This window comes from Arachis ipaensis, chromosome B3, assembly GCF_059453495.1.
Source record: "Arachis ipaensis isolate K30076 ecotype BB chromosome B3, ASM5945349v1, whole genome shotgun sequence".
In the NCBI taxonomy this organism is placed as follows: Eukaryota; Viridiplantae; Streptophyta; class Magnoliopsida; order Fabales; family Fabaceae; genus Arachis; species Arachis ipaensis.
The window spans coordinates 135,650,514-135,674,960 of record NC_142438.1 but is presented as its reverse complement, the minus strand read 5'-3'; the positions used below and the strand labels follow the sequence as shown (position 1 = coordinate 135,674,960).

Sequence of the window (24,447 nt, the reverse complement as noted above, 5' to 3'; positions counted from 1 at the left end):
GTGCAATCCAAATTTCAAAGGAAAAAAAATCTATATATGTACAAAACAAAAATCATTATATATGGAAAAAAATTGAACTAAAAATAATTTTATAAAATCTGAATATTTAACCTTTATTCATTTATTAAAAAAAAAATTATTTTCTCCTCTAGGGAGCTCTTTTTCTCTCAATGGGAGAGTCTTCTAAGAACTTCGGATTTTTCTCCAAAAAGGGAGTTATTTTCAACCTTGTTTCAATTGCCAAATCTATATTCTCACATAATCCTCGCTCAACTTGAACCTTCAAAACCACTGGGAAACCTGAAATACACAACTCTTCTTTAGCAACTTACAACATGAACAATATCGAAGAAAAAGTCATCAAACTCAACAAGCCTGGAGAACTGGGATATAAGAAAGAATGCTTAAATGTGGTAGGTAAGTTAATAAGTGACAAGGAGATAAATTTCAAAACATGTAAGAATGCTTTGCTGGGAATGTGGAAAAACCCTCAAGGTGTTGCAATTACAGACATTGGATGGAAGAAGATGTTATTCAGCTTCAAAGACAGGAAAAAAGGGCTGCAGATTATTCGGAATGGACCATGGAATGTCAAAAGAAACATGGTCAATCTCATATTATGGAGGGGGGCGAATCAGTTTTTGAAGTTGACCATGACTTCATGAAATTTTGGATTCAAGTGCGTGGCATTCCACATGACTTCATGGATAAAGAGACAGATATTCTTATCGGCGAAATGTTAGGAGTCTTGTCCAAGCTGAAGATCCAAAAGTAGATGGAGTCCTTAGGAGACCATATCTAAGAATCAGGGTTAGCATCAATATCACCAAGGCTCTACCTACAAGATTCTGGTTAGATAGAGAGAAGTTGCCACAATTGTGGGTCTTTTTCAAGTATGAGAGGCTGCTGGACAGCTATTGTTTCAATTGTGGTATATTAGGGCATGAGAAGAAAACATGCAAAAATTCAACAGTCATGGCATGCTAGGATCAAACAAAGAAGAAATACTCACCGGGACTGGGAGTAAGCCAGTGACGACCAGGTCCAACCATGGGAGGAGGCATCTCAAAACAACAAGGATGGAGAGAGGAATGGGAGGAGCAGGCACGTGAGCAACTAAACCCTGATAGAGAGAGTGGTGAAGAACAAAGCTCTAAGGAGAGTAGGATTAGGGATGAGCGAGTACTGTAGCAGAAAATCTGGGAGAAAAGTGTCTGGGAAAACCAAATGAGGAGAGAAGAAGAGATGGCAGATGCAGAAGAGCAGGTAGAAGAAGTACTGAAAATCCCTGATTTTTAGGAAGAGAGGGATACGCAGCGTAACCTAGGAGCAGCCTATAAACTCAGCAATCTCATTAAGGAGATAAGAGAGAGGAACAACGAGTGGGCCAATAACAAAAAGGCCCAGAAGGGAGAAAGGAGGTATGAGGTGCAGAAATCAGGTGAAAACGGACAAATAAGGGATATTGGGCCCAACATAAAGGCTTTACATCAGCAAGCATGGAATGTTGAAGGAAATGGGCTGAATAATTATATAACTGAAGAAGAAGAAGTGAACAGCTATAAAATGGAAGATTGGAAGTTGGGCCCGGAAAAAAAAAGAAAAAGAAACCATAGGCTAGGAATTAAAAAGACTTATGTTGGCAAGAACGAGGGACAAACAAGCGTGTGAAGCCAGAACAGAGGGAAAGGAAAATCAAGAACTGCTGAAGGGTGGAACGGAGGAGAATGCTTTAAGAAAGCTATCCAAGGAAGCTCAGAATGGAGAACATGAATTTGTGGGTCAGCATGTCAAGCCAGGTGAGAAAGTCTACTATGTAGAGTTAGCAAGCGATGAAGATGAAGATAAAGGAACGGAAGTACAGACAGATTGGGAAACGCGACTAGCTAAGAAGTTGGAATTGAAGCTAAACTTGAAAAGAAAACGAGAAAACAAACAGGTTCCACTGCTAATATACAGGGAATGGAAGGAGGAGCAAGAGGACAGGGAACCCAAGAAGTTAGAACTCCGGGGCTTGTCCGGTGGACTATGTTTGTTATGAACATCTAATACTAATATCGATGTTTACGAGTGGTGTGATAACTATATTAAAGCTAGTATTAACATTAATAATGTTCTGAAATGGCAGGGCGTTTTTGTGTATGGTAACCCAGTTTTCCAAAAGCGAAGGAAACTATGGCAGGAGCTTACGGTAAGTAATAGGAGCAGGGAAGAACCTCAAGCTTATTTGGGGGACTTTAACAATATTCTAAGTCAAGACAAAAAGGTAGGCATTCATCCACAACTAATAATTTATTTAGATACATTTAGAAGGTTTGTAGATGATAATGGTTTAATGGATATTGACCTTAAAAGAAGTAGGTACACATGGTACAACAATCCAAAAAACAACTTTATCACTAGGGAAAGACTAGATAGGGTGTTAGTAAATTGGAAATGGCTGCATATATACCAGAATGTTATCCTAAAAGCTGCTCCGACAATAAGTTTGGACCATTGTGCCTTAATTTTGGAAACACAACCACGAGATCGGATAAAAAAAGAATTCAGGTTTGAGGCCTTTTGGACAGAGCATGAGGAGTGCAAAGAGGTAATTAGGAGGAGTTGACAGCAGGATGATGGAAAAGAAACTGTTGCAATCAATTTACTAAAAAGAGAAGCAGATGCAAAAGGGAGTTAACGGAGTGGAGCAGAAGAAAGTTTAAAAGAGTAAATAAAGAAATAGAAAAAAAGGAAAGTGGGTTACATCAAATACAAGAGGGCGATATGACGGATAGAGATCAAAGAAGAGAGAGAACTGAAGAACCATATATCAAATCTTTGGAAACAAGAAGAAAAATATTGAGGGCAAAGATCAAGGTTGAAATGGTTAAAATGGGGCGACAAAAACACAGCCTTCTTTCATGCAACAACCATACAGAGAATAACAAGGAATAGAATTGACAAATTGAAAGATGAGGCAGGACATTGGATACAAGGAGAAGTAGACATAATGAGGTTAGTAGAAACACATTTTACTAAGCTGTTTACTTCTGAAGGGGATAGGAACCTGGAATAGTGCATAAGAGATATACCAACGAGGGTCACTAGAGAGATGAATGATGAGCTAATGGCAAAGATCAAAGACGAGGAAATTAAGGACGCAGTCTTTAGTATGGGAAGCTTAAAAGCTTCGAGGCCAGATGGTTTAAACAGACTATTCTTCTAACAGCATTGGGATATTCTGATTAAAGAAGTGTGTGGTGTGGTGAGACAGATTTTTGAAGACGGTAGCTTACTAGAGGACTTAGGAGAAACAATTGTTGTTTTGATTCCCAAAGTGAGTCAACCGGAAAGCCTGAATCACCTCAGACCCATCAACTGTTGTAATTTCATATATAAGATTGTAACAAGGGTCTTGGTTGGAAGGTTAAGGAAAGTGCTAGATGTCATCATATCTCCAGTTCAGAGCGCTTTTATAAAAGGAAGACTCATACAGGATAATATAGTAGTAGTACAGGAAGTGTTTCACAAATTAAATAGAAAAGGAAATCATGGAAGTAATGACATAGCCATCAAATTGGATATGAATAGGGCATACGATAAATTGGAACGGAATTTTCTGCAAAGGATCATGGAAAAGTTCGATTTTAGTAAAGAATGGGTGAAGTTGATGATAAGCTGCGTGAAAAATTCTACTTATAGATTTATAATTAATGGAAAATTGTCAACCAAGATCTACCCTCAAAGAGGTCTCAGACAAGGAGATCCTCTATCGCCCTATCTCTTTATCTTGGCAGCAGAAAGTTTTACTGTTCTCATGGAAAAGGCGTTGAGGGATAATCTTATTTCAGGAATAAGGTTAGCTCCAACTGCACCGGTCATAACTCATCTATTATTCGCTGATGATTGTATTATTTTTGCAGGTACGCAAAAAGACGAGATTTATCAACTAATTCAGATCATAAAAAAATATACGGAGGCATCAGGACAAATAATTAATACTGAGAAATTCGGACTGATTTTTGGAACTCAGGTATCTATCCAGAGGAGGGTAAACATTGAAGAGATCACCGGAATGGCGTCGTGGGAAGATTCTGGAAGATACCTAGGGTTACCAGCGAGATGAGGAAGATCCAAGAACAAGGCGCTAGAGTGGATACAAGAGAAGATTCTAGACAAAATGCAAGGATGGAAAGAGAAACTATTAAATCAAGCTGGAAAGGAGGTTTTGATATGACTTAGGCATTTCAGGTGGAGTCACCTCCATGGATCCTTTTCTGAAGAAATTCTTCCCTGATGTGTACGCAAAGGAGCATAACATTAAGCCCACTGATAACCAATATTGTAAATTTGATAGCCAAGTGCTCACACTCTTCACTTCCTCTCTCTATTTGGCTGCTCTTGTGGACTCAATCTTTGCATCCAAGGTAACTCGAGCCTTCGGTAGGCACCTCACCATGATCCCGCCAGTGTTCTCTTTCTCGCCGGTGCAGCTTTGAACGGCTTCGCCCAGCAAGTTTTGATGCTTATTGTTTGGCTGCATGTTGCTAGGTTTTGGAATCGGAAGTGCCAATCAGGTACTACTACTAATAATAATTATCTGTGTGATGTTTCTTCCTAATTCATAATAATCATTACATGTTTTTATTCGTTGATAGTCTGTGCCGATCTACGTGTCCGAGGTTGCTCCATACAAATACAGAGGAGCACTTAACATGTTGTTTCAATTGGCAATCACCATTGGCATTTTTGTTGCCAATATTCTGAACTACCTTTTTGCCAAGATGGAGAACGGCGAAGGGTGGCACTATAGCTTAGGTTTGGCAAGGGTCCCTGCAATAATGATCATCATCGGTGCAATGTTTCTTCCTGACTCACCAAACTCGTTGATCGAGCGTGGACAAGCTGAGAAGGCCAAGGAGGAACTAATCAAGATTCGTGGAACCAATGATGTTGACGAGGAGTTTAAGGATCTTGTTGCTGCCAGTGAAGCCTCCAAACAGGTCAAGCATCCTTGGTCTTCTTTGCTCAAAAGTGAGTACAGGCCTCACCTCACCATGGCCATAGCCATTCCCTTCTTCCAACAACTCACTGGCATGAATGTCATCACATTCTATGCTCCTGTTTTGTTCAAAACTATTGGCTTTGGTGGAACTGCTTCCCTTATGTCTGCCATGATTACCGGAGATTGTAACGCCCTTGCCACCCTTGTTTCCATCTTTACCGTTGACAAGGTTGGCAGACGAAAGCTTTTTCTCGAAGGTGGTGCTCAAATGTTTATCTGTCAGGTATATTAGTTACATGTGATTCATCAACTAAAATAAAATTTTCATTATTAATATTATTGTTGGTATATATATAAGTTTAATTTGTTGTGTATGTGTGTATGTATAGCTTGTGATCGCAGCTGCAATAGGTAGCAAATTTGGAACAGATGGAAACCCTGGAGTTCTTCCCAAGTGGTTTGCCTTAACTGTTGTGGTATTCATATGTATTTACATGGCGGGATTTGCATGGTCGTGGGGTCCACTAGGATGGTTGGTACCCAGTGAAATATTCCCGCTTGAAGTTCGATCGGCGGCTCAGAGCGTCAACGTTTCAGTTAATATGATCTTCACCTTTGCCATTGCCCAAGTTTTCACTGCGATGTTGTGCCATATGAAGTTCGGGCTCTTCATCTTCTTTGCATTCTTTGTGATTGTTATGAGTATCTTTATCTACAAGTTCTTGCCAGAAACAAAGAGTGTTCCCATTGAAGAAATTTCTCTTGTGTGGGAGAATCATCCATATTATAACGAATTCGTCAAGTCCTCTGCTCAAAAGAAAAAAATTGCTGCTCCATATTCTCAAGTTTAGGATTCCATAAATTAGGGGTGCACATGGGCCGGGTGAAGCCGAGTTTGATGTGACCCAGACCCAACCCGAAATATACACCGGGTCTATTTATTAGACCCGAACCCGACCCTAGACTCGATGAAACCAATACACTTTCGGGCCACAATTATACCGGGTGAAAACCGGGTGAAAACCGGGCCGTTAACATTAAATTACGTTGATACCTTCTTGTAAGCTAGCATGTAAAAATATCCAAATTTCTAAGACTCCAACCATTATTTAACATGGTAAAATTCACTTAGAAAAATATAACAAGAACCAACCCTTCTTTAAAATTAAAGCATAACCACAATCAATACTAAAGCAAAACCACAATCAATACTAATATTGTCTAATAATACCAAATTTTTAAATCAATACAAATAACACAATATTATGCATTAGTCTAAAGTCTTATGAATTCTAAACATAAAACATTAACTTTTAGTCTTATAATGACTAATAACAAAAAATATTAAGGTTTACAATACTTAAATTCCACACAAGAATAGTCATGATCCATCACTAATAACACAAAATATTAATTGTGTATGATGACCGGGCCACCGGGCCGACTTCGGGTGACCCGAGCTATGGCCCGGACCCGACCCGAAATAATGACCGGATCTATTTTTGAGACCCTTACCCGGCCCTAAACCCGATGAAATCACACCAAATTAGCCCCTAAAGTGTTCGGGACCGGGCCGGGCCTTCAGGCCGGACCGGGTCTGTGCACCCCTACCATAAATATTCTTTAAGATCTTATACAAAAAAATAAAAATAATAATTAATTAAATAGTATGTCTTTTTTTTTTTACCAAAGATAGGAGACTCGAACCTGTTAATTAAGTATGTGGAGATTATGCCATTCGAACTATAACTCATTGGCTAAATAGTATGTCCATTATCTATTATTTTTAATTAATCAATTAAATAGTATAACTATCATCTACTATTTTCAATTAATTATTACAATTAGTATATATTCACTATTTATTTATTACTCATATAAAATTATATAAAAAAATCAATGATCAATTGAATTCGCATTGATAATATTATTTTTTAGATAACTTTTTTATTATATTTTATATAAATTTGTTAAAAAAAAGTGACGTTGTCAAAATAAAAATATGATTATCTCTTATAAATAAATTATTTTTTTTTTCCTTCTCAAACCAAACTTTACTTAGAGTCTGGTTGTTTTTTTTTTTTTTACAATCATGGAATATTCCTAATAATATTTAACTGATAATATGCAGTTATTTATCTTTTTCTAAGGCAAAATGCATAAATAAATAAAGTAGAATTTAAATTACTCAATTACAACATTCGGATAATGATTATATTTTTTGAACTGATAAAGAAATAAAAGATAAACAAAAAGATAAAGATTCAAACGGAATAAAAAAAGATAAATTGAAATTAAAATAGAAACAAAAAGGATATGTTGAAATTGAATACAAAGAAAATTATTCTACTCTCTACCCAATTTCTTGACGCAACAAGAAAGGGACTCTTGAGCCTAACTTGTCAACGCCTTAGTTTGGAAATTGAATCGAATGACTTCTCAATCTTCTATGCAACAATAAAGACTTCTCAACTTCAATTGTCCACACCATGGTTTTATTACGAAACCAAAAGAAAATTTTAAACCTCTAAATCATTCTATACTACGACTACCCTCGTTTATGAGATATTTATAACCTCTTATTAGGTTAAAATATAGAAAAGCTCTAAACTCACAAACATAAACCCCAATCTAATAATTAAATATACAAAATCAAAATACATCAAATTAAATTAAAACATTCTAAAAATATAAACTAATATCTTTTAAATAACACTTGAACTCTTCATATTACGAACATTTAAAACATGTATCAAAACTTGTTTTAATTATATAAATTATTATAGAGTATAGAAATTTTAAAATTTATACATAAACTATTACAAATTATCGCAATTTATACTTATATTAAATTGTAAATAGACCGCTAGAGACTAAAAGAGTTTTTACATAAAATAAATAGCAAAATAAAAAACTACATGGAAGGGAATCGCAGATTCACATCCATTAAGTTAAATCATATCCTGACCCAAATCATAAACCAGGCCCAAATTAAGTTAAAAGGCTCAATCCATCAAATTGGCCTTCACCACTTATCCGACCTTCTTCAAGAGGTCGGGTTCGACGTAAGCAGGCACTTAACACTTATCTAAGTGAATAACTACCTCCATTAATCTCTCTCCCACTTCCAGAAGGGAGATCCCAGAAACCCTAAGATAAAGAGACGGTTATCCACCATCAGAAGTGGAACTACTTCAGCGTGGTTATTGGCTCGTCTCCTATAAATACCCTGACACACTCTGGTACATCTAGGTTCCAATACACTTACACCTGCTTAACCCTTTGCTGACTTAGGCATTGGAGTGTCTTGCAGGTACCACCTCCCACCTTTCCAAACACACAACTCAGACGGCGGCTCGCTGACGTAGGATAACTCGGAGGCCACCTTCCTTCAACGTTTGGGCCTTCCATTCGAGCCCAATCATTCGGTTTTAGGTAAGCCCCGGAACATTGGCGCCATTACCGGGAACCTGGAGCTCAACCCTTGATAATGGTGGATGATCAACATCTAGAAGGATAAATTGCGTCCAACTTCAGAAAAAAAAAATGGAGGCCTCTTGGAAAACAAGTTACAACGACGAAGCGAATCAGAGAGCCAACTCCAAAAAGAGCTTCTCAATAGAAGAGAGATTGAAGATAAACCAAGAAAACTGTAATCCGAGCCAAGGGAAAAAGAAAGTTAGGATGACAAAGACTTAGTCTTCATTGAAGGGGACGATCTTTTCTTTAAAGAGGTCATACGCGCAAAGGTCCCAAGAAATTTCCAACATCCCAACGTAGATTCCTGTGGTAGATCTACTGATCAACATAACCATCTGAGCAATTGCAAAGAAGTCTCCAGATCAAAAAATACTGTACAAAATCCGACATCTTTTCGAGCTCACAGAGAAAAGGTCGACCTCTTTCAAAGGTTAAACTCTACAATGAGGTCAAAAATCTCCAAGCTTACAAAGGAAATTTTGACCTCTTTTAGAGCTCATACAGAAAAGCCCGACCTCTTTTAAAGGTCAAACTCTACACTGAGATCAAAAACCTCCAGGCTGATAAAGAAAAATATGACCTCTTTTTGGCTTTTATGAAAAAAAATCTGACCTCTTTCATGATCAACTCTACAAAGAGGTCGAAAACCTCGAAGCTTACGTGAAAGAAAAATCCGACCTCTTCTAGGAATCCAAGCTTATGAAGAAAATCTGACCTCTTCTGAGGATTCAAGTCTACAAATAAAAATCCAATCTCTTTAAAAGCTCACAATGAAAAATCTAACCTCTTTTAAAGGTCAGACTTTACAACAAGGTCGGATAAGCTTAGAGCTTACAAAGAAATTCTGACCGCTTTCTCGAGGTATGACTTCAAGAGCCAAATCCCAAGCATAAATGGCTATAAGGAGGTCATACGAAGAATTTTTCAACTGGCGACCTTGTCCTGATCCAAAATGACATCGAGCCAAAATCGGACGAAGAAAAGCCAACACCAAAATGAAGAGATCCCAACAAAGTCACTTAAGACTTGGAAAAGAACTACTACAACATATCCGACTTACTCGAAAATGATCTACCTAGATTGTACCATGTCTACAACAAAAGAAATACTACAGCTAGAAAGCGCACCTTACTCCCTAATGCACACTTTTTCTGACTTTAAGTGACGAAATCCAAAGTGGTGTAAGAAGTTATAAATGTAAATCGTGGTCCGACCTCATTAAGCCACTTGTACTAAAACAAGATGGCAAGGGGCAAACCTAAAATGAATCGCAAAAATAACTTGAGGACAGCGTGATCATAATCAAACATCAACACGAAGATAATGTAACCCGACCTCACAATAATTTGTTTAAAACAAATTGAAAAAGGATGGTGGTTTGTAAGAATGCCTCCTCAATCCAAGAGATAAGTATCCGACCTTACTATATCGACACAACAAGTATAAAACAAGTTACCTAACCTCCCAGAAAGAGAGTCCAAAATAACTTGTAAAAATCACATAGCAACAAATAGTAAGATTCAAGAATGACATGACTAATTGCTTGAGCCTGACTTCATAAAGTTCGACCTCGAGCAGGGGCACAATTCATGCACTGGCTTATTATGAGAGCCAAGTCCAAAATTATTAAAAATCCAATCAACAATCTACAAAGATTAAGAGACCAGATCTACTTTGGCAGTTATGCTCGACTTAATATACCCGACTTGTATCCAGAGTTCAAAACTTACTCTCGACCTTATCCGTCTGATTTGGTGTGTAGAATCTTAACTACACCTACAAATATTCCAAACAAAGTGCACCTTCGCCGTAGAAGCAAGGAAATTTTTGGGGTTCATGCTCACCAAAAGGGGGCATTGAAGCTAACTCGACCTGCTTAAAAGGAAGCTCGACTTCACATGGACTGAGGAATTTGAACAAGTCTTTCAAGAATTCATACAATTCTTGTCTCACCCTTCAATTCTTACCCAACCTGAAATGGGAGAATAACTCGTTCTATATTTAGCTATGGCTGACAAAGCAGTAGCCTCTGCCTTATTCAGAGAAGATGATGATGGGGAAAAGCTTGCCTACTTCACCAATAAGGTACTACAAAGAGCTTAGCTCATCTATTAGAAATTGAGAAAGTTGCATATGCTTTGGTCCTGGTATCCTAGAGATTGTGGTCCCACTTTCAAGCTCAAACGATCAAAACCCGAATCAATCAGTCCATGAAGCATATCCTTCAAAAAAATGGATAGTGCAGGGCAGATGCTACAGTGAGATATGGAGCTATTCGAGTTCAATTTGAAGCACGAAGCTCGGGCAGTGATCAAGTCACATTACTTGGCCGACTTCCTTACGGAAAGAACAAAAAGGGAGCTCCATGATGAGCGGATAATTTATACGCTTTTTGACATTGTTTTTAGTATATTTTTAGTAGGATCTAGTTACTTTTAGGGATGTTTTCATTAGTTTTTATGTTAAATTCACATTTCTGGACTTTACTATGAGTCTGTGTATTTTTCTGTGATTTCAGGTATTTTCTGGCTGAAATTGAGGGACTTGAGCAGAAATCAGATTCAGAGGTTGAAGAAGGACTGCTGATGTTGTTGGATTCTGACCTCCCTGCACTCAAAGTGGATTTTCTGGAGCTACAAAACTCGAAATGGCGCGCTCCCAATTGCGTTGGAAAGTAGACATCCAGGGCTTTCCAGAAATGTATAATAGTTCATACTTTGGCCAAGAATAGATGACGTAAACTGGCGTTCAACGCCAGCTTTCTACCCAAATCTGGCGTCCAGCGCCAGAAAAGGAGCCAAAACCAGAGTTGAACGCCCAAACTGGCACAAAAGCTGGCGTTCAACTCTAAGAAGAACCTCTACACGTGCAGCACTCAAGCTCAGCCCAAACACACACCAAGTGGGCCCCAGAAGTGGATTTATGCATCAATTACTTACTCATGTAAACCCTAGTAGCTAGTTTATTATAAATAGGACCTCTTACTATTGTAGTAGACATCTTTGGTCTCAGTTTTAATCCATTGTTCATCTTAGGAGACTATTGATCATGTTTTAAGGGGCTGGCCATCTCGGCCATGCCTAGACCTATCACTTATATATTTTCAACGGTAGAGTTTCTACACTCCATAGATTAAGGTGTGGAGCTCTGCTGTTCCTCAAAGATTAATGCAAAGTACTACTATTTTCTATTCAATTCTTCTTATTTTGCTTCTAAGATATCCATTCACACCCAAGAACGTGATGAAGGTGATGATTATGTGTGACGCTCATCATCCTTCTCCCTTATGAACACGTGCCTGACAAATACTTCCGTTCTACATGAAATAAGCTAGAATGAATATCTCTTAGATCTCCCAACCAGAATCTTCGTGGCGTAAGCTAGAATGATGGCGGCATTCAAGAGAATCCGGAAGGTCTAAACCTTGTCTGTGGTATTCCGAGTAGGATTCAATGATTGAATGACTGTGACGAGCTCCTAACTCGCGATTGCAGGGCTTTAGTGACAGACGCAAAAGGATAGTAAATCCTATTCCAGCATGATCGAGAACCGACAGATGAATAGCCGTGCCGTGACAGGGTGCGTGAGCATATTATTCACTGAGAGGATAAGATGAAGCCGTTGGCAAGGGTGATGCCTCCAGACGATTAGCCGTGCCGTGACAGGGCATTGGATCATTTTCCCGAGAGATGACCGAAAGTAGCCATTGACAGTGGTGATGTATCACATAAAGCCAGCCATGGAAAGGAGTAAGACTGATTGGATGAAGATAGCAGGAAAGCAGAGGTTCAGAGGAACGAAAGCATCTCCATTCGCTTATCTGAAATTCCTACCAATGAATTACATAAGTATCTCTATCCCTATTTTATTATATAATATTCGAAAACACCATTATCACTTTATATCTGCCTGACTGAGATTTACAAGGTGACCATAGCTTGCTTCATACCAACAATCTCCGTGGGATTCGACCCTTACTCACGTAAGGTATTACTTGGACGACCCAGTGCACTTGCTGGTTAGTTGTATCGAAGTTGTGAACCATGGTATTGGCACCATGTTCTTGGCGCCATTGCCAGGGAAAGAAAGAGCCATGAATTTTACATAATTAAAGTGTAATCACGATTACGCGTACCAAGTTGCTCATGTTGCCAGGGATTGTTCGAGCCTGGACATCACAATTTCGTGCACCAAGTTTTTGGCGCCGTTGCCGGGGATTGTTCGAGTTTGGACAACTGACGGTTCATCTTGTTGCTCAGATTAGGTAATTTTCTTTTTGTTTTCTTTTCAAAAATTTTTCAAAAAAAAAATATTTCTAAAATATTCTCATCTGTTTTCGAAAATAATATAAAAATGTTTTCAAAAATTTTATTCAAAATTTTTAAGAATGAATTCTAGTGTTTCATGAAGCACGTTGAAGCCTGGCTGGCTATAAAGCCATGTCCTATTCCTTTGGGGATGAGTATGTCAGGCATGTCATATCTGAATTACATGCTGAAGCTTGGCTGGCCATTGGCCATGTCTAGTGTTTTGGACCGGAGCTTTCATTGAAAGCTTGGCTGGCTAGTGAGCCATGTCTAATTCCTGGACTGAAGCTTTAGACTAAGAATGCAAGATTCCTGGAATTCATATTAAAAATTTTGGAATCCTTATTTTTCTCTTTCAATTAATTTTTCGAAAAATCCAAAAAAATTAGAAAATCATAAAAAAATCAAAAACAATTTTTGTGCTTCTTGATTGAGTCATGAGTCATGTCATAAGTTTGGTGTCAATTGCATGTGCATCTTGCATTTTTCGAAAATTTCATGCATTCATAGTGTTCTTCATGATCTTCAAGTTGTTCTTGGTAAGTCTTCTTGTTTGATCTTGATGATTTTTTGTTTTGTGTCTTTTCATGTTTATCATATGCATTCTTGAATTCTTAATGCGTAAGCATTAAAGAATTCTAAGTTTGGTGTCTTGCATGTTTTCTTTGCATTAAAAATTTTTCAAAATTATGTCTATGATGTTCATCTTGACATTCATAGTGTTCTTGGTGTTCATCTTGACATTCATAGCATTCTTGCACGCATTCATTGTTTTGATCTAAAAATTTCATGCATTGCATCTTTTTAGTGTTTTTCTCTTGCATCATAAAAATTCAAAAATAAAAAAAAAAATATATCCCTTTTTCTCTCATCAAATTCGAAAATTTGAATTGACTTTTTCAAAAATTTTTAAAATCAAGTTGTTTCTTATAAGTCAAATCAAATTTTCAATTTGAAAATCTTATCTTTTTCAAAATCTTTTTTAAAAATCAAATCTTTTTCAAAATTTTTGGTTATTTTCGAAAATTCCAAAAATATTTTTCAAAAATCTTTTTCTTATTTTTTATCACAAATTTTCGAAAATAACAATAACAATTAATGTTTTGATTCAAAAATTTGAAGTTTGTTACTTGCTTGTTAAGAAAGATTCAAACTTTAAGTTCTAGAATCATATCTTGTGATTTCTTATGAATCAAGTCATTAATTGAGATTTTAAAAATCAAATCTTTTTCAAAATTAGTTTCTAAAATATCTTCTTATCTTATCTTTTTCAAAAATATCTTTTCAAAATATCTTTTCTAACTTCCTAACTTCTTATCTTTTCAAAATTTGTTTCAACTAACTAACTAACTTTTTGTTTGTTTCTTAACTTTTTCAAAACTACCTAACTAACTCTCTCTCTCTCTCTCTCTTTCGAAAATATCTTCCCCCTTTTTCAAAATTTCTTTTTAATTTATTAATTATTTTAATTTTTAATTTTTAAATCTTAATTTTCGAAAATAACTAACATTTTTCAAAAACTATTTTCAAAAATCACTAACTCTTTTTCAAAAATATTTTCGAAAATTCTCCCTCTCCCATCTCATTCTATTTATTCATTCATATCCTAACATCTCATCTCACATCTCTGCCATCCTCACAGTTGTGTTTCTTCCATTATATTACATTCTTTATCTCCTCCTCTTCTTCTACTCACACAGGGATCCCTATACTGTGGTATAAAGGATCTCTATTATTATTATTATTATTTTTCTGTGCCTTCTTCTTTGTCATATGAGCAGGAGCAAGGATAAGAACATTCTTGTGGAAGCAGATCCAGAACCTGAAAGGACTCTGAAGAGAAAATTAAGAGAAGCTAAACTACAACAATCCAGAAATAACCTTTCAGAAATTTTTGAACAGGAAGAGGAGATGGCAGCCGAAAATAATAATAATGTAAGGAAGATGCTTGGTGACTTTACTGCACCTAATTCCAATTTACATGGAAGAAGCATCTCCATTCCTGCCATTGGAGCAAACAACTTTGAGCTGAAACCTCAATTAGTTTCTCTAATGCAGCAGAACTGCAAGTTTCATGGACTTCCATCTGAAGATCCTTTTCAGTTCTTAACTGAATTCTTGCAGATATGTGATACTGTTAAGACTAATGGAGTAGATCCTGAAGTCTACAGGCTCATGCTTTTCCCTTTTGCTGTAAGAGACAGAGCTAGATTATGGTTGGATTCTCAACCCAAAGACAACCTGAACTCTTGGGATAAGCTGGTCACGGCTTTCTTAGCCAAGTACTTTCCTCCTCAAAAGCTGAGCAAGCTTAGAGCTGATGTTCAAACCTTCAGACAGAAAGAAGGTGAATCCCTCTATGAAGCTTGGGAAAGATACAAACAGTTGACCAAAAAGTGTCCTTCTGACATGCTTTCAGAATGGACCATCCTGGATATATTCTATGATGGTTTATCTGAGCTATTAAAGATGTCACTGGACACTTCTGCAGGTGGATCCATTCACCTAAAGAAAACGCCTGCAGAAGCTCAAGAACTCATTGACATGGTTGCTAATAACCAGTTCATGTACACTTTTGAAAGGAATCCTGTGAGTAATGGGACGCCTATGAAGAAGGGAGTTCTTGAAGTTGATACTCTGAATGCCATATTGGCTCAGAATAAAATATTGACTCAGCAAGTCAATATGATCTCTCAGAGTCTGCATGGAATGCAAGCTGCATCCAACAGTACTCAAGAGGCTTCTCATGAAGAAGAAGCTTATGATCCTGAGAACCCTGCAATAGCAGAGGTGAATTACTTAGGTGAACCTTATGGAAACACCTATAACCCATCATGGAGAAATCATCCAAATTTCTCATGGAAGGATCAAAAGCCTCAACAAGGCTTTAATAATGGTGGAAGAAACAGGTTTAACACTAATAAACCTTTTCCATCATCCACTCAGCAACAGACAGAGAACTCTGAACAAAATGCTTCTAATTTAGCAAACTTAGTCTCTGATCTATCCAAGGCCACTGTAAGTTTCATGAATGAAACAAGGTCTTCCATTAGAAATCTGGAAGCAGAAGTGGGCCAGCTGAGTAAAAGGATCATTGAAATCCCTCCTAGTACTCTCCCAAGCAATGCAGAAGAGAATCCAAAAGGAGAGTGCAAGGCCATTGACATAAGCACCATGGCCGAACCTGTAAGGGAAGAAGAGGACGTGAATCCCAAGGAGGAAGACCTCCCGGGACGTCCAGTGATCAATAAGGAGCTTCCCCCTGAGGAACCAAAGGACTCTGAGGCTTATCTAGAGACCATAGAGATTCCATTGAACCTCCTTATGCCCTTCATGAGCTCTGATGAGTATTCCTCTTCTGAAGAGAATGAGGATGTTACTGAAGAGCAAACTGCCAAGTTTCTTGGTGCAATCATGAAGCTGAACGCCAAATTATTTGGCATTGATACTTGGGAAGTTGAACCTCCCTTGTTCATCAATGAACTAAGTGATCTGGATCAACTGACATTGCCTCAGAAGAGACAGGATCCTGGAAAGTTCATAATACCCTGTACCATAGGCACCATGATCTTTAAGGCTCTGTGTGACCTTGGTTCAGGGATAAACCTCATGCCCCTCTCTGTAATAGAGAAACTGGGAATCTATGGGGTGCAAGCTGCTAAAATCTCACTAGAGATGGCAGACAGCTCAAGAAAACAGGCATATGGACAAGTAGAGGACGTGTTAGTAAAGGTTGAAGGCCTTTACATCCCTGCTGACTTCATAGTCCTGGATACTGGAAAGGAAGAGGATGAATCCATCATCCTAGGAAGACCTTTCCTGGCCACAGCAAAAGCTGTGATTGATGTTGACAGAGGTGAAATAGTCCTTCAATGGAATGAGGACTCCCTTGTGTTTAAAACTTAAGGATCTCCCTCTGCAACCATGGAGAGGAAGCAGAAAAAGCTTCTCTCAAAGCAGAGTCAACCAGAGCCCCCACAGTCAAACTCTAAGTTTGGTGTTGGAGAGTCTCAACAAAGCTCTGCACATCTGTGAGGCTCCATGAGAGCCCACTGTCAAGCTATTGACATTAAAGAATTGCTTGTTGGGAGGCAACCCAATTTTTATTTATCTAACTATATTTTTCTTAGTTATATGTCTTTGTAGGTTCATGATCATGTGGAGTCACAAAATAAATATAAAAATTGAAAACGGAATCAAAAATAGCAGAAGAAAAATCACACCCTGGAGGAACATCTGTCTGGCGTTCAGCGCCAGAACAGAGCATGGTTCTGGCGCTGAACGCCCAAAATGGGCAGCTTCTTGGCGCTAAACGCCAGAACAGGCATGGTTCTGGCGTTCAACGCCAGAAATGGCACACAAATGGGCGCTGAACGCCCAAAATGGCCACCAACCTGGCGCTGAACGCCCAGAGTTGGGTACAAAGGCATTTTTACATGCCTAATGGGTGCAGGGATGTAAATCCTTGAACACCTCAGGATCTGTGGACCCCACAGAATCCACTCAGGATCTGTGGACCCCACAGGATCCACTCAGGATCTGTAGACCCCACAGGATCCCCACCTACCTCCACTCACTTCTTCTCACCACTCTCTTTCACACAACCCCATAAACACTCCTCCCCAAAAAACCCTTCACCAATCACCTCAAACTCTCTTCCCCATCACCTCTTCACCACTCACATCCATCCACTCTTCCCCATAAACCTACCTCATAAACCCCACCTACCTTCAAAATTCAAAACCAATTTCCCACCCAAACCCACCCATATGGCCGAAACCTTCCCCCCTCCCTTCCCTATATAAAGCCCTCCATTCTTCATCAAATTCACACAACACACCCCTCTACACCCTTCTTGGCCGAAACACTTCCCACCCCCTCTCCTCTATTTCTTCTTCTTCTTCATCTATTCTTTTGTTTATTGCTCGAGGGCGAGCAATATTCTAAGTTTGGTGTGGTAAAAGCATAGCTTTTTTGTTTTTCCATTACCATTGATGGTATCTAAGACCGGAGAATCCTCTAGAAGAGGGAAAGGAAAGACAAAAGCTTCCACATCCGAGTCATGGGAGATGGAAAGGTTCATCTCCAAAGCCCATCAAGACCACTTCTATGATGTTGTGGCCAAGAAGAAGGTGATCCCTGAGGTCCCTTTCAAACTCAAAAGAAATGAGTATCCGGAGATCCGACATGAAATTCAAAGAAGAGGTTGGGAAGTTCTAACAAATCCCATCCAACAAGTCGGCATCCTAATGGTTCAAGAATTCTATGCCAATGCATGGATCACCAAGAACCATAATCAAAGTAAGAACCCGGATCCAAAGAACTATGTTACAATGGTTCGGGGGAAATACTTAGATTTTAGTCCGGAAAATGTGAGGTTGGCGTTCAACTTGCCAAACATGGAAGAGAACGCACGCCCCTACACAAGGAGAGTCAACTTTGATCAAAGGTTGGACCAAGTCCTTATGGACATATGTGTAGAAGGAGCTCAATGGAAGATTGACTCCAAAGGCAAGCCGGTTCAACTAAGAAGATTGGACCTCAAGCCTGTAGCTAGAGGATGGTTGGAGTTCATTCAATGATCAATCATTCCCACTAGCAACCGGTCTGAAGTTACTATAGACCGGGCCATCATGATCCATAGCATCATGATTGGAGAAGAGGTGGAAGTTCATGAGATTATACCTCAAGAACTCTACAAGGTGGCTGACAAGTCCTCCACTATGGCAAGGTTAGCCTTTCCTCACCTCATCTGCCACCTATGCAATTCGGCTGGGATTGACATAGAGGGAGATATCCTCATCAAGGAGGACAAGCCCATCACTAAGAAAAAGATGGAGCAAGCAAGAGAGCCCAGTCATGGAGCTCAAGAGGTGCAAGAAGCTCATTTCCATGAGATCCCGGAGATGCCTCAAATGCACTTTCCTCCACAAAATTATTGGGAGCAAATCAACACCTCCCTAGGAGAATTGAGTTCCAATATGGGACAACTAAGGGTGGAACATCAAGAGCACTCCATCATGCTTCATGAAATAAGAGAAGATCAAAAAGCAATGAGGGAGGAGCAACAAAGACAAGGAAGAGACATAGAAGAGCTCAAGGACATCATTGGTTCCTCAAGGAGGAAACGCCACCATCACTAAGGTGGATTCATTCCTTGTTCTTATTTCTTCTATTTTTGTTTTCTATGTTATGTGCTTATCTATGTTTGTGTCTTCATTACATGATCATTAGTAGTTAGTAACTTTGTCTTAAAGTTATAAATGTCCTATGAATCCATCACCTCTCTTAAATGAAAAATGTTTTAATTCAAAAGAACAAGAAGTACATGAGTTTCGAATTTATCTTTGAACTTAGCTTAATTATATTGATGTGGTGACAATGCTTCTTGTTTTCTGAATGTATGCTTGAACATTGCATATGTCTTTTGAAGTTGTTGTTTAAGAATGTTAAATATGTTGGCTCTTGAAAGAATGATGACTAGGAGACATGTTATTTGATAATCTGAAAAATCATAAAAATGATTCTTGAAGCAAGAAAAAGCAGCAAAGAACAAAGCTTGCAGAAAAAAAAAATTAGCGAAAAAAAATAGAAAGAAAAAGAAAAAGCAAACAGAAAAAGCCAAAAGCTCTTAAAACCAAGAGGCAAGAGCAAAAAGCCAATAACCCTTAAAACCAAAAGGCAAGGGTAAATAAAAAGGATCCCAAGGCTTTGAGCATCAGTGGATAGGAGGGCCTAAAAGGAATAAAATCCTAGTCTAAGCGGCTAAACCAAGCTGTCCTTAACCATATGCTTGTGGCGTGTAGGTGTCAAGTGAAAACTTGAGACTGAGCGGTTAAAGTCAATGTCCAAAGCAAAAAAAGAGTGTGCTTAAGAACCCTGGACACCTCTAATTGGGGACTTTAGCAAAGCTGAGTCACAATCTGAAAAGGTTCACCCAATTATGTGTCTGTGGCATTTATGTATCCGGTGGTAATACTGGAAAACAAAGTGCTTAGGGCCACGGCCAAGACTCGTAAAGAAGCTGTGTTCAAGAATCATCATACTGAACTAGGAGAATCAATAACACTATTCGAAATCTGAAGTTCCTATAGATGCCAATCATTCTGAACCTCAATGGATAAAGTGAGATGCCAAAACTATTCAAGAGGCAAAAAGCTATAAGTCCCGCTCATATGATTGAAGCTTTGTTTCATTGATAGTTTGGAATTTATAGTATATTCTCTTCTTTTTATCCTATTTGATTTTCAGTTGCTTGGGGACAAGAAACAATTTAAGTTTGGTGTTGTAATGAGCGGATAATTTATACGCTTTTTGACATTGTTTTTAGTATATTTTTAGTAGGATCTAGTTACTTTTAGGGATGTTTTCATTAGTTTTTATGTTAAATTCATATTTCTGGACTTTACTATGAGTCTGTGTGTTTTTCTGTGATTTCAGGTATTTTCTGGCTGAAATTGAGGGACTTGAGCAGAAATCAGATTCAGAGGTTGAAGAAGGACTGCTGATGCTGTTGGATTCTGACCTCCCTGCACTCAAAGTGGATTTTCTGGAGCTACAGAACTCTAAATGGCGCGCTCCCAATTGCGTTGGAAAGTAGACATCCAGGGCTTTCCAGCAATGTATAATAGTTCATACTTTGGCCAAGAATAGACGACGTAAACTGGTGTTCAACGCCAGCTTTCTACCCAAATCTGGCGTCCAGCGCCAGAAAAGGAGCCAAAACCAGAGTTGAACGCCCAAACTGGCACAAAAGCTGGCGTTCAACTCCAAGAAGGACCTCTACACGTGCAGCACTCAAGCTCAGCCCAAACACACACCAAGTAGGCCCCGGAAGTGGATTTATGCATCAATTACTTACTCATGTAAACCCTAGTAGCTAGTTTATTATAAATAGGACCTCTTACTATTGTAGTAGACATCTTTGGTCTCAGTTTTAATCCATTGTTCATCTTAGGAGACTATTGATCACATTTTAAGGGGCTGGCCATCTCGGCCATGCCTAGACCTATCACTTATGTATTTTCAACGGTAGAGTTTCTACACTCCATAGATTAAGGTGTGGAGCTCTGCTGTTCCTCAAAGATTAATGCAAAGTACTACTGTTTTCTATTCAATTCTTCTTATTTCGCTTCTAAGATATCCATTCGTACCCAAGAACGTGATGAAGGTGATGATTATGTGTGACGCTCATCATCCTTCTCCCTTATGAACGCGTGCCTGACAAACACTTCCGTTCTACATGAAATAAGCTAGAATGAATATCTCTTAGATCTCCCAACCAGAATCTTCGTGGCGTAAGCTAGAATGATGGCAGCATTCAAGAGAATCCGGAAGGTCTAAACCTTGTCTGTGGTATTCCGAGTAGGATTCAATGATTGAATGACTGTGACGAGCTCCTAACTCGCGATTGCAGGGCTTTAGTGACAGACGCAAAAGGATAGTAAATCCTATTCCAGCATGATCGAGAACCGACAGATGAATAGCCGTGCCGTGACAGGGTGCGTGAGCATATTATTCACTGAGAGGATAAGATGAAGCCATTGGCAAGGGTGATGCCTCCAGACGATTAGCCATGTCGTGACAGGGCATTGGATCATTTTCCCGAGAGATGACCGAAAGTAGCCATTGACAGTGGTGATGTATCACATAAAGCCAGCCATGGAAAGGAGTAAGACTGATTGGATGAAGATAGCAGGAAAGCAGAGGTTCAGAGGAACGAAAGCATCTCCATTCGCTTATCTGAAATTCCTACCAATGAATTACATAAGTATCTCTATCCCTATTTTATTATATAATATTCGAAAACACCATTATCACTTTATATCTGCCTGACTGAGATTTACAAGGTGACCATAGCTTGCTTCATACCAACAATCTCCGTGGGATTCGACCCTTACTCACGTAAGGTATTACTTGGACGACCCAGTGCACTTGCTGGTTAGTTGTATCGAAGTTGTGAACCATGGTATTGGCACCATGTTCTTGGCGCCATTGCCAGGGAAAGAAAGAGCCATGAATTTTACATAATTAAAGTGTAATCACGATTACGCGTACCAAGTTGCTCACGTTGCTAGGGATTGTTCGAGCCTGGACATCACAATTTCGTGCACCACTCCACGACTAAGAGATAAATCATCAAACAAAGCTGATAGTAGGACAGGGATCATCCTAAAAAATGAAGAAGGAAAGATCAGACATATAAGCCAAGAGCATAATGTTCAAGTTGATACCCTCTCCAAGCTAGCCAGTACAAAACCTGGGATAATAATAAAATCCCGATTCAAGAAACACTACAGTTACCTTCAATATCAAAAGAAGTCAACAAGATGAACATCCTCACAATCTAGGGATAGATGACTCCAAGCATTGAATATATCAAATTCAAAATCCTTCCTTAAGAGTAAAGGAAGGTAAGAAAATTAATGAAAGAAGCTCAGCATTACATTTTAGTCTGTAATATTTTCTATAAAAGAGGGATCTCAATACCTCTATCAAAGTGCGTCCCGACTTCGAATACAAGAGGTTCTAGATGAAACCCAAAGTGAAATCTATGGAATTCATCTAAGGGCAGGTCACTAGCAAAAAGGTGTTATGAGCTGGCTTCTACTAACTGACTTTTCAGAACTCATACAAATGTTATAAGCATATGAAATTGACTCAAACTACTACTGAAGAATCTCCTTTTGACATGCATATGGCACAAAAGTCATGATTCCCATTAACATAAATAAAGAAAAATAAAGGGCAACATTCTACAATGAGGTTGGTAACATTCAAGCTCAAAAAGAAGAGCTCGACCTCCTTTCAAAAACTTGAGAGCAAACTCGGATAAGAAAAGAGATTTTGAGACAAAGGATGACTACAAGATTCGCCACAAATAACCTTATCCTAATAAGAAATAATATCGGGTTACAAAGGTTGGGCGAAGGAAAACTAACAACAAACTGGATATGACCCTACAAGATTACTGAAATCTTAGAAAAGGGTTACCACAAAGTGTCTGACTTCAAAGGTGACGAACTACCCAGGTTGCGACACACCTCCAACACAAGGAGATAATACAATTCCTTATGGAAATTGACAATTAAAACACACCAATTGAAGCTCGATAAACTGCAAAAATCACAGGTCGATCCTATAGAAATCGCCTGGATGAAGCGACGAGGAACCAATTGGTGGAAAGAAGTTACACCTCGAAACAGCTCGGGCCAAACGAGTTGAAAAAGTTGTGTTTAGAACAAGTCACAAAAGTAACTTAACTAAATATGCCCCTCGAGGCATAAATACGATTTAACAACTCGACCCACACGAGTAACAAATGAATCGTACAAAATTTCAAACCCACGATATCATCTCTACAAGTTCCAAAAACAAACGACCTAGTCGTATAAAATGGAACAATTTCACAAAAACAAGTTGTCCAAAGAAAACTTGTTCTAGCATTCACAACAACATAAGGACAACTCGGAATAAACGAGTTGTGCCAATCAACCATATTTTTAACGAAATTGTGTTAAGCACAAGTCGTGTCTATCTGAAAGCAAAGCTTTAAAAGTGATTTGTATAAAAACAAATCATTAAAGTAAAGCATTAAAAAGTGATTTGTATCAAAATAAATCACTAAAGTAAAATCAAAACAAAAGTCCTTCAACCAAACGACTCGAACAAAAACGAGTTGGAAAAGAAAAAAAAAAGATTGTAAACGTTTTTTGAACAAAATCGAAACGTAAAAACTATCCTCTAAAACAACTCAGGTAAAACGAGTTGTATCATACACAAGAATAACAACCTTGTAAAAAATTAGAAAGGGGAGGGAATAAGCATATAATTCCTTCACCTATGGCGCCAATTTATGCTCGACAAAGCGCAAAAATCACGAGCCGACCTTTTTAATGGTCACTCGGATAAAGCGACGAGGTTCAAATTGGTGTCCAATGGTTATAATACGGCTTGATGATTTAAAACAACTCAAGCTCATGAGTTGAACAAAATCGAGTAAAAAATAACCATATGATTGAAGCAATTTGTATTAAAACAAATCACGCAAAACAACTTGATATATAACGAGTTGTGCATAAAAAAGTGACTTGTATAAAAAAACAAGTCACCTATAAACAAATCGAATCAAACGAGTTGAACAAGTCATTGAAAGGTTTCATTTGATAATCCTATCCACTTAATTGCTCAAGTCGGGCTCTACAAAGCTAGACCTCCAGCAGGGGCATAAGGGATAAAGCAATAAAAGTCTGATGGCCATAAAGATGATCTGATACTTTAATAAACAAGTTGTACTTAAAGCAAGTTGTGAAGTCCTAGAAATAGCTCGAATTTAAATGAGTTGTATGAAATTAGATCAAGAAATAGCAATGTTTTAATTAAACAATTTGAAATGAAACAAATCGTAAAATCTTAAAACAACTCGTATCGAACGAGCTAGACGAGGTTATACTCAAAAATAATTATGAGTTTTGAAATAAACGATTTGTATCAAAATAAGTTGTAAGAAATCAGAACTATAAGTTTCAAAAATTATTTGTATTAAAACAAGTCATGCAGCTGCTCGAACTAAAACGAGTTGCCTGAAATCCGACCGAGAAAAATTTATGTCTCAAAATAAACGATTTGAACCAAAAACAAAGTCGTGCAACAAATCTACAATCTTCAAAACAG

The 24,447-nt window shown here is 38.3% G+C and overlaps 1 protein-coding gene and 1 non-coding gene across 2 annotated transcripts; one reads left to right on the top strand and one right to left on the bottom strand.

The window, feature by feature from the left end:
- Positions 1-4,697: 4,697 nt before the first annotated feature.
- On the top strand, positions 4,698-5,838 carry LOC107633739 (sugar carrier protein C-like). Its single transcript, XM_021117436.2, has 2 exons — positions 4,698-5,270; positions 5,377-5,838. Exons 1-2 carry the CDS (start codon positions 4,698-4,700, stop codon positions 5,836-5,838), a joined length of 1,035 nt encoding a protein of 344 aa, XP_020973095.2.
- A 9,243-nt stretch (positions 5,839-15,081) lies between these two features.
- LOC148572546 (small nucleolar RNA R71) lies at positions 15,082-15,189 on the bottom strand. Its single transcript, XR_015908197.1, has one exon. It is a non-coding gene; the product is annotated as a small nucleolar RNA R71 (small nucleolar RNA).
- Positions 15,190-24,447: the final 9,258 nt, after the last annotated feature.

What these genes read in the sequence shown, in the direction of transcription:
- LOC107633739 (XM_021117436.2), top strand. Translation starts at nt 4,698, where the DNA reads ATGTTGTTTCAATTGGCAATCACCATTGGCATTTTTGTTGCCAATATT. An exon ending in CTCAAATGTTTATCTGTCAG is followed by an intron (nt 5,271 to 5,376) that starts GTATATTAGTTA and finishes GTGTATGTATAG; the next exon opens with CTTGTGATCGCAGCTGCAAT.